This window comes from Malurus melanocephalus, unplaced genomic scaffold (assembly GCF_030028575.1).
Source record: "Malurus melanocephalus ecotype Western Australia unplaced genomic scaffold, MMel_1.1 scaffold_128, whole genome shotgun sequence".
Taxonomy (NCBI): domain Eukaryota; kingdom Metazoa; phylum Chordata; class Aves; order Passeriformes; family Maluridae; genus Malurus; species Malurus melanocephalus.
This window is the reverse complement of record NW_026623360.1, coordinates 1171631-1182021: the sequence shown is the minus strand read 5'-3', so window position 1 is coordinate 1182021 and position 10391 is coordinate 1171631. Positions and strand designations below refer to the sequence as shown.

The 10391-nt window shown below is 39.6% G+C and overlaps 2 protein-coding genes across 2 annotated transcripts in view; one reads left to right on the top strand and one right to left on the bottom strand.

Annotated features, from left to right (window-relative positions):
* GYS2 (glycogen synthase 2) overlaps positions 1-5238 on the top strand; it is a 42813-nt gene extending 37575 nt beyond the window's left edge. The window contains exons 14-16 of the mRNA XM_057370536.1: positions 1408-1571; positions 2660-2740; positions 4322-5238. Coding sequence (XP_057226519.1) covers positions 1408-1571; positions 2660-2740; positions 4322-4543 — 467 coding nt within the window. The 3' untranslated portion in view covers positions 4544-5238. The remainder of the gene's footprint in view (positions 1-1407; positions 1572-2659; positions 2741-4321) is intronic.
* Positions 5239-8181: 2943 nt separating this feature from the next.
* SPX (spexin hormone) overlaps positions 8182-10391 on the bottom strand; it is a 5755-nt gene continuing 3545 nt past the window's right edge. Inside the window, exons 5-7 of the mRNA XM_057370573.1 lie at positions 10212-10274; positions 9498-9584; positions 8182-8297 (exon numbers count right to left, since the gene is read on the bottom strand). Of these exons, the coding sequence (XP_057226556.1) occupies positions 8239-8297; positions 9498-9584; positions 10212-10274 (209 nt within the window). The 3' untranslated portion in view covers positions 8182-8238. The remainder of the gene's footprint in view (positions 8298-9497; positions 9585-10211; positions 10275-10391) is intronic.

Below are 10391 nucleotides of genomic sequence, written 5' to 3'. Positions count from 1 at the left end.
GAACTGTGAAAATACAAGAATCTACTTCAAATAATGATCTGCAAAAAAAAAAAAAAAAAGACATAAAAAAAAAAAAGAACTGTGAAAATACAAGAATCTACTTCAAATAATGATCTGCTCTGGAAGGTTTACAAATGGYTCATACCTGGAGTGTGGTGAGGAGGAAGAAAGCCATTGTCTGGTATGTCAAGATAATTCTGCCTCTTGAGGCATCCTCTACCTCAGCATATCCTTCTTTTAGGGCTGATTGTTCCTGTTTTCCAGCAGGTGTGGCTGTCACTAAAGCTGTGGCCTCCCCGAAATACAGAGCGAGGCACAGACCTTCTTATGCATTCCTCCACAATTAGCYAGGACAGGCTGGATGGAATTCTGAGAAACCTGGGATGGTGGAAGGTGTCCCTGCCCATGGCAGGGGTTGGAACTTGATGATCTTTAACATCCCTTCCAACCCAGACTATTCTATAACTCTATGATTCTCTGAATGTTAAATATGTGCCTGAACTGGGGTTCTTTCCAAGTACCTTGGCTTATTTTCATAGTCAGCCAGTGACAGCTCCACACTGGTGCCAGCTTTGCCTGACCTAGGGRCAAGGAGTAGAGCCCTTGCAAAATGTAGATACACCTGCCTGGGTGGACATGGCTTTGAGACCCTTCAGAGACACACGGCACAGGTCACTGGCTCTTCTCTGCCAAAACATAGATGGGAGTTGTTACAAATTACTGTGCTGGCACCAGGCACTTCATTAACGTAATCGTGCATTTGTCACATCCATTAAGGGAGCTGCAATGTCTGGTATCCTCTTCTTCCCATTACCCTGATGTAAAGAAGGTGGCAAAAATAAAGTATTAATCTCAACAAACTGCGTAGAGGCAAAGCTTACCTCTGCCCTCTCTCTGCCAGAATTGTCTGTTGAATGATGTATGTGAGCTGTCTCTATGGAAACGCATTTCTACAGAAAACACAGCCTCTCTCCTACAGCCTGGCTCTGGCCATCCACGCTTGTGAATTCTAMAGCAAACTAGGAAAGCACTAGATTATGTTTTCTTTAAGAAGTCAGTATTCTGAAAATTATGGGGGATAAAAATGATATCTTTATCCAGAAACTCCAACCCWTTTGGACATGCTTACACAGCAACAACAAAGCCTCTGAGTTTTGAAGAATTTGCTGAATTTCAGCCTGAAAGGTRAAGAAAATTAAAATTTAAAAAAACAAAAAGCATATTCATCTGTATCTCTCCATTCCATCAGAATGGTAACCAATGTTCTAGTTATAGMTGCCTTTTAACATTAGAAAGGATATACTGCATATAATGTTTGTAAGGCTACATGACAGAAGGTMGTTTGGAAATAAGATGTCAGATCCCATCTTCAGTCCCACTCATCTCCCCCTTTCTTGTGTCCCCCAGGGATCTACATYGTGGACAGGAGGTTCCGCTCGCCGGATGAGTCGTGCAACCAGCTGACCCAGTTCCTGTACAGCTTCTGCCAGCAGAACCGGCGCCAGAGGATCATCCAGAGGAACCGCACCGAGCGGCTCTCGGATCTCCTGGACTGGAGATACCTGGGCAGGGTGTGTGTTCAAAATTGGCTCATGGCCCTAGCCAGCAGTCTGCAGCACGGTGCTGCAATGCAAGGACACAGCCCTGTGCTGAAATTCCCCTCTCAAAGGGCTAAAGGCASAGCTTTTACATTTTATGCAATGCTGCCATGCTCCATGGAGAGTACAAGTGAGTAGGTTAGAGCAGAATCCAGTCACACCGAGCTCTTTCTGGTGCTAAAGATGATGTAAAAAGCTRGTGTCACTGGCAACACCTACACTGAGGAGGATTTGTGCTCCACAGTTGTCTGGACACTTTCAAAAATTCTTCCTGTCCTTCATGAAATGTTGCTGGGCCCTGTGGCTCCTCGACACTCCTAAACTACCTCTGTGCCTTAAATGGAAAGTAGTGTTTTTAATTTGACACAAAAATCACTGCAGTACCACCTGTAAGAAGACAGTAGCAAAGCAATATTGTCAGGCCCACTGGACTGGAGAAGGGGATGCACATTTATCCATTTTGTACCTCTTTCAGGCTTTTTCCTGCTCTAATACTTGTGTGAGAACTTTAGTATTTATATGGTTCCCAACACAGCATAAGACCTGGATACAACAAGTTATTTTTTCCATGCATATGCTTCAAACTCAGGAATATAATGGATCTATAAATATCTTTGTCAAATTCCTAAATACCAGGTATCAGTAAACTTATAAATGTTACTTCTCTGTGGTTTTGGACGAGTCTAAAGCTTATGTGCAATACATATACACACTTAAAGGTGTAACTTTTCCTGGTTAAAAAAAAAAAAAAACAACAGCTCTTTTTCAAGGGGTAAAGAATGCCTATCTCTCAATAGGATTGAATTGATCACTCACTGACCAAGACAAGTCTAGTTTTTGTCTTAATACATCTTACAGGAACCTTATTCAGCTTCTGTCCCAGGATTTTTTGGTGTGAATATGTCATGAATGGCTCATCACAGCAGTGATATCAGCTGAATTCTACTTATCTGAAAACGTTATCCCTTTGTTCAGTATCATCTTTTAGAAGATACTCATTTTATGCTCCTTCCCCCCCACCTTGCTTAAATCTACCCAAAAGCTTCTCTGTTTTGTTGCAGTATTACATGCATGCCAGACACTTGGCCCTCAGCAGAACATTCCCAGATAAATTTGAGTTGGAACCAAATGCTCCACCAAAGGTAAACTCTGCTTTTGGAGATGAGCTCATCTTCATTTTAACTTCTTTACAAAGTGAGAGAGGAAGAGTGTGTGTGTTTTGCAGAAAGAGGGAGAAGAGGGTTAGCACGTTTGGGGTTAACAGGAAAAGGAAAGTAGGAACTCCTAGTTAAAAGCTTAACAAGTTATAGACCAGTCTCCAGTCAAGAGTGTGYTGTTTTGGTCTAGGATAGAGTCAATTTTCCTMACAGTAGATGGGCTGGGTTTGGGATTTGTGTTGAAAGTGGTGCTGACAAAACAGGAGTGCTTTAGTTYGTWGCACAGAGCCAAGGCCTTTTCTGCTCCTCACCCACCCTACTACCAGAGACAGGCTGGGGATGAACATGGACAGAGCTGGAAAAACTGACCCCAACTGAACAAATAGATATTCCAGACCCTTTGGCATCATGCTCAGCATATAAAGCTGGGAAAAGAAGGAAGAAAGGGGGTTGTTTGGAGAGATGGTGTTTGTCTTTTCCAGTCACTGTTCTGTGTGGTGGGGCCCTGCTCTTCTGGGGAGGTCTGAACACCTGCCTGTCCATGGGAAGTGCAGAATCAGTTCCTTGTTTTGCCTTGTTAGTGTGCACAGCTATTGCTTTCCCTACTAAACTTCTTAGTCTAACCCATGAGTTTTCCCACTTTCCCCGTTTTGATTCTCTCCTCAATCCATCCAGGAGGGAGTGAGCTCCAGCCTGTGGGGCTGAGTTTCTGCCTGGGGTTAAACCACAACCTACTGGTATCAGATCCAATCATAAAGGGTCCCAGGTGTGACGCAGGAGCAGGTTTCCAGATTATTTGGACTGAGCTGGATGGGACAATGCTACTTTAGGCTAGCTGAGGAACTGGCCCTTGAAATTCCTCTTAGAAGAGTGGCAGCTTTTGACTTTTGCTCCTGCTAAATGCCATGGAGATATCCTGCACAAACCAGATAGAGGGGGAGCTGGGAAAGGATGTTCTAGGGAAAGCAAGGAAAGGTATTGCCTTCATCTAAATTTGTTGGCTGGAATTACAAGGACTCAGTTTAAAGGAATACCTTTAAGCAGTTCTTGCCTAGTACAAGTTAGCACCAATTTGAGAAGAAAGGCTGCTCAGATCCACTATCAGAAAAACTGCCTGAAACAGAGCCTCCAAAGAGCAACTCATTTTTTAAAAATAAAAAGAAGAGAGGAAGCTCAGACCAAAAACCCTTGCTTGATTCTGGTTTTGCAGATGCTGACATTATAACTAGAAAACCATTTTGAATGTTCAGATTAAAGTCTGCAGAGTATGGAAGGATTTTGTGTTGTGCTGATTGTTTTAAGGTTCAGTAAAGACAGTCATATTYTGCAAAAAGCAATACTGGAAGGGCAGGACATTGTTTATGGCACATGCTAACAGTCTCTGTCATACAAGTATGTATTTACTAGCACAGGGAATCTGGGTTCAAGAAAGCCTAATTTTAGTGTGCAGGGMAGGTCTATCTTACATGCCACCACTGRSTTTTTTTGAAGTGATGATAGCCTTSAAYTGCTGTMTAAATCCAATTGAGAAAGTCAATTAATTCAATTTGCTTCTCTCTCTGCCAGACGGAAGGTTTCAGGTTCCCCAGGCCTTCATCAGTGCCACCATCGCCTTCTGCCTCTCAGCATTCCAGTCCTCACCACAGTGAAGCTGAGGATGAAGATGAGGATGAGAGATATGACGAGGATGAGGAAGCTGAAAGGGATAGGCAGAATATCAAGTCCCCCTTTACCCTTGGAGCCTTGCCACAAGGAAAAAAGAAGCAGCATGGAGAATACAGGAACTGAACTTGTTGCTCTTACCCGGCACGGTCTCCCCATCCACTCAACAGTTTCTCCTGTAGGCTTGGCAAGCTTTGTRTTATGGACAGTGTGATATAATTAGGGGAACCTTAAATGTTACTTGAGCTAACTGTTGGAAAACCTAATATTATTTCATTTTGAAAGTAGTTTAAATGACACTTTTTCTGTGCCCCTTTGAGGTAGAAGAGATTTTTCAAGCCTAATAAAACTAGAGAATGAGACAATCCCCTCAGGAACTTAYACAAACTGCAGATCCTATATCTACGGAATCATCTATATTAATCATAGTCTACACGAATAGCTACATTTTGGGTATCCCAAATGAATTCCTGCTTCATTTAYGTTTCCCTTTTTCCCCTCCTAAACTAACATGAACTTTAAACCAGAGCTCAAAAAATTTGAAAAATAAGTGTTACAGCGGAGAAATATTGAAAGATATAAAAAAACATACACTGAAAGGAAAATGGTCTTTCTTTTTCCTGATGCTGTTTATTGTAAGTTTACATAATTTAAACATTGTTTTACAGCACACAGAAGTGTCTTGATCCAGTGGTAAAACATACTTCCTGTGGAACAATATAAAGTCTTATGCAGTGAGCATTTGAATTTTAAAGACAAATGAAGTCATCTTTCTGAGGTCATTTAGACCCACAATAAAAAGCAGACCGTTTATTTTCTGATTCCTCCAGTATGTCTCTTTTATTTTCATCTTGCTGCAGATTCTAAGTTTGTTAACTGGTTTGGAGGGAAATGGATGTGACTTGGCTAAAGTGAATGACAAAATTGCCTTTAGTAACACCTTCCCCTGCAGACAAACCTACATGCCAAGAGCAGTGTGACACCATTCAAAGATCTGTACTTTCCATTAGTCCATGCTCTATTTCACTTCTAAAAAAATTACAGGTATTAATTTGAAAAGCACCTGAGACTTCAAAATGCTTGGGGAATAACTGGACCTCACAATAAGAACTAGATATTTAATTTGTCTTACAAAAAGCTTTCATAAATATTTCAGTTCCTGGAGATGCAGAGAGTGCCTGAGCAGGCTCTTCAGAAGCACATCTTGACCTGAAGATATTAGGAAGGAGATCAGTCTTTTGTTTTGGAAGTTTGTGCATCAAAAAATTCTCATGCTGCTCAAGAAAAGAYATTTCCAGGAATTTATTCAGCCTGTCTTTCAGCAGGTAGGACAAYGTAAGCTTTGGAGGTATTTACCTTCCTTATAAGTCCCAGGGGAAGCCTAGATGTCCAACTTTGGTTAGGCTCCTACCTTTCAAACRCTTCACCAAAGCTTGATGACATGGTTCTTACTACCACGTCATTTAGAATAGAAGTGACTGTGCATTTTTGTATTTTTGGCCACTTAAAATCAGTTTTAAAACTGGACTTTTATTCTTAAGCTGATTTGGACTCTTGAAAGAACAACTATTCTCAGAGGTCRGGTTCAGGCTTCTATGGCAAAAACCTACTTGGTATTAAAAGGAGTCACTATTTTTTTAACAACTTTWAAAGTAAGTAAATCAGTGAGTAATTTTTCATATAAAAGGGGTGGAATCAAAGATACTATAATTATTTTCCTTCTTACAGTTTACTAACTGGAGAACAGCTGCATATTTTGTTTCTTCACAAAGAGCTCTCAATCAGAGTTTCCTTGCAGAGTCAAAGGATGTAATGGCTGGGAGTCCCAAAGAAAAAACAYTTAAAGGACATATGGATTGAAAGTTATCATTTTCATAAAGAAAAAAATTGAGARGTCTGTATTTATGGCTTGTATTTCAAAGCTCAGTCGCAGAGCAGGAAAACTGTGTGTGTTTCAGCACACTCACATGCCTTGAGCACCCTCCTGGTGTTAGAGAGTGCTTAGCTTTTGAGATAGGTCTAATCTGAATACTTTCTCCATTTTTCTCAGGTTCAGGTCCTGCAGTGGCCAAAGTGACCTCTGACCCAGGCATTGGGGCTTATGTTAGCTCTGCTTTGAGTTAGCTATTAGTAACAAGGCAATTTATCTACAGCAAAACACTTCTATTGAATTTATAGCATCAGGGAATGGCTTTTCATTCAGCCCTGGTGACAGATTGCCTAAATTAAATGCCACACATTCCCAGCAGTTACTGACACCTGACAAGCTTGGTAACAGCTATCTGTTACATAAGGGATAATCTTCCAGATGGAARATACTGGGGTTTCACAAACAGCTCACCAGAGAGGCAGAAGGTTTATTCTGTTYCGTGATATTTGTGAAGAATTGTTTAAGCTTGAGAACTTAAATCAGGAACACACACAAAAATCAGTCAGCTGGGAATAGGATGAGTATAGTTTTTGTATCACAGGCATATAAATTTCAAGATGCTTATAAACTAAAGGATGTATAACCCCTCTACTTTACACTTTTCTAGTGGAAGGTGTCCTTGCTCATGTCAGGCCATTTGGAACTAGATGATGTTTTAGGTCTCTTCCAAGCCAGGGCATTCTATGATTCTATTCTCTGATTTTCAGTTCAGTTCACATTCAAATTCATCCTGAATGAGTTCTGTCATACAACATACACTGCTGTTGAAAGACATATTAATTCTTAAAAATTAACAAAGTAGAACACTTTAATTTCTCCAGTTATGTTCCTCCATGAAGTGATACAGATTAAAACCAATTACTGAAAGTGCCTCTAAGCCCATGACAGAATTTAATTCCTCTCTTCCTTCAGCTCTGTTTCTTTGTGTTGAGGAGAAGCAACATTTTAGTTAGCATGAGTTTAATTAATTAGCAGCGTTATGAGAAAGATCAGAGGAAGTTAGCATTAGAAGATGAAGACCATGACTAGGGTAGAAGGTTAAAAAATAAAACATAGTTGCTTGGACACAGAAATCATGTGGCTACTTTTTAATTACATCAGAACTACAGAGGGCTTTTCAGTAAGGCCGCAGAAATACATAAATAATGGTAGATACATCCTTATCAGCACAGAATGATAATTAACAGATTTATGTCTAATTCCAATTCTGCAACTCAGAAAGAAAGAACAAAAAAGTACAATCACAGTGCAGTCATTAATGAGGCCCCAATAATGCAAGACCCGTCCCCAAACTGTCATTACATGRTGGGACTTGTGCAGTAGGATTATTCAGAATATTTCTGCATGAGTGAACTGGGTCAATAAATGCTGCTGCCTGTTCTCTGTGGTGACTGGTATCTGGCAAAGAAAAATATCACCAGCTTTGCAGTCACAGATAGCTGGATTTTTTTAATACGTAACTGAATTTATTCACCATTTGCAGCTTACAGCACCACCAGTGAAGCGGTGAAGGAATCTGTCTTTATAAGAGTTTRAAAGGCTTCAATATACAGTTGGGTGGAAAGTGTTAAAAGGCTTCCTAATGACAATCAAAAAACTTTTTATAATGAAATGGTTGTCCAAAAAATTTTTATCATCTTTTCAGGTAAGATGGTRCCATGTATTTTAAATTTTGGATGGYACATACARGATGCTCTAAAAAAAGCAGGAACTATATAGATGTTTTCCTTGTCTGAACTGGTGTCTTTTAATCCCTTTGTATTCAAAATTTTGCAGCATGAATACACCTCACCCTTTGGAACTTCAGTGATGATGGATGAAACACTTTACTCGCACAGGTTATGCTTTCAGGCTCAATGCTGTACAAATGTTAAAGCTGTTTTAAATCATTTCACCAATTTAATAGATCGTCTGCCAAGTAGCCAGGGTGATCAATGTTTTCTTCTTCCACTGTAAGACAAGACAAAATGGGGAAAAATAAGTTGTAGATAAAGGAAAGTTCAGATAGCCAAAGTTTTCAGGACACAAMTGTGCCTCAGGCACAGACCTAATGCAGTGTGACCACTCAGCTAAGAGAGGCAGCACCTCTAGAAATAATCATGTCTTCTGTCAGCTTCAAATGTAGGATTTTTCTGTTTGCTGAAGAACAAAGATACAAACCATATCCAGAGGGGTGTGTTAGTAYATGGCAAAATATTTTCATGCTAAAGAAAATAGTGGATTTGTTCTTCATTTGCATATTGCCCTTAGTCAAATCTAAAGTCAGCTGATCTGAAACTGCATGGCTTACCCAGCTGTAATTTTGTTTATTCCCTCCTACACTGATGGAAATTTTATTCCACATAGTATTTTCCAAACAAGCTGCCAGTTCTGTTTATTTCTCTCAGATATTACACCTTTTTTTTCTCAGTTGTCCACCATCTCCTCTGCTACAGCAACAGCAGGCAGGAAAATACCATTAAAATTTGTAAAAGTCCATCTTCAGTGGATTTTGTGAGCATACAAGTGCCACTTTCACTGATTTAACCTTAGAGCTGCTCATRTATTTTGTCCCATTCACTGTGCTCACTTTTAATTCTGTCTTTCTCTCTTCAAAATGCCACTGATTTTTTTTTGTTCAAAGTTCTGCCAGGGCAAGGAAGAGAGAGCTGAGTGCAGAGTCCCAGCTCCATTTACAAAATTTWAAAAAATAAAATAGTCTATGTAGCTGAAGAGCTGAAAAGTTTAAGGACAGAGGACATGGAAAGCAAAGGTTTAAGATCTCAGCCTGGTGGTGTGAATCCATCAGCTCCTCTCCTGTGGCTCTTAYGGATTCTTTTAAACTTTTGCACCATATCCAGTGAAGGAGTAAAAATTTCACAGGCAAACAATATTCTATAGAAAAAGGAACCCCACTAAATATTGGATTTGGAAAACTCAATTTAAAAAATAGCCATTCCCTTGAATCCAAAGCAAAACAGTAAAACATCTGGAAAGAAAATTAAAAGCAGAATACACGTATATTTACCTGCTATAATTTTGTGACTAATGTTCTAATCTTTGTAAATATACACTCTAGACCTTTTAGATTAATTTGTTAAATCATCAGTACACGAAATACTGAAAAACCATTTTAAAAATAAGTCTGAGTAAGATAAAATGTGCATTTACCTTCTTCTTGTGCTTTCTGTAAGGAACTAAGGAACAGTGCAGCAGCTTCAGAAAGAGATAAGGGATTTATGTTTTGGCTACGTGTTTCTAGAAATAAAAAATCAGAGATGCATGGTTTAGTAGTGTCTGACAGCATTTCTTTACTTTGTTCCTTTKTTTATTATTATTTCTATAACTAGAGACCCAAACAGAAGAAAGTTCTAGAACATTTGCTGCTCAAAATCAGCCCAATAAATACCACAGGAGAGATAAGCAATCTTTTAAAAAGGGAAGTTGTTTCAAAGTCCTTTACAAGGTAAAAAGAACATTTTCCTGTTTTGTATGTTCCTTACTTTTTTTACAACATTCTGTTCCCTCCAGAAACATTGTCTAGAGTGGATTGATGTTGTYTTCTTCTGTTACTTGTCAGTTCAGCACAATTAATAACTTGCTTTGATTTTTTCCAGTGCAAAGGGGAAGTCAAAAACACTGATGAAAATCCCACTTAACAGCCAGGTCAGTCTGGAAATTATGTAAATGAAATCACACAGGTGCACCAGAGAGGAAAGTCAATACTTGTCATGTGCTGGTTAGAATTAAGTGACTAAAAAATGGGATTTAGTTGTTTCCTTGACTCTGATTCCAGGAAAACAAATCCCCTCCCTTTTCCACGGATTTCTCCCATGATCTGGGGGAAAGTGCATGGGCTCCACAGCCCTGTGCTCACGGACTCACCAAGCTGCACTCTGTCATACAGGTCCTTCCTCTGGCTCTCATCTGAGATGAAGCGACGTCCCTCTGCAAAAACAGTGGGAAAAGAGTGGAAACAATCTCCAAATTTCTTGTAATTCCTATTTAGTAATCCTTAAAGGATTCTTCAATTTTCTATATGGTCAAGAGCCTTCAAGCTCTTTG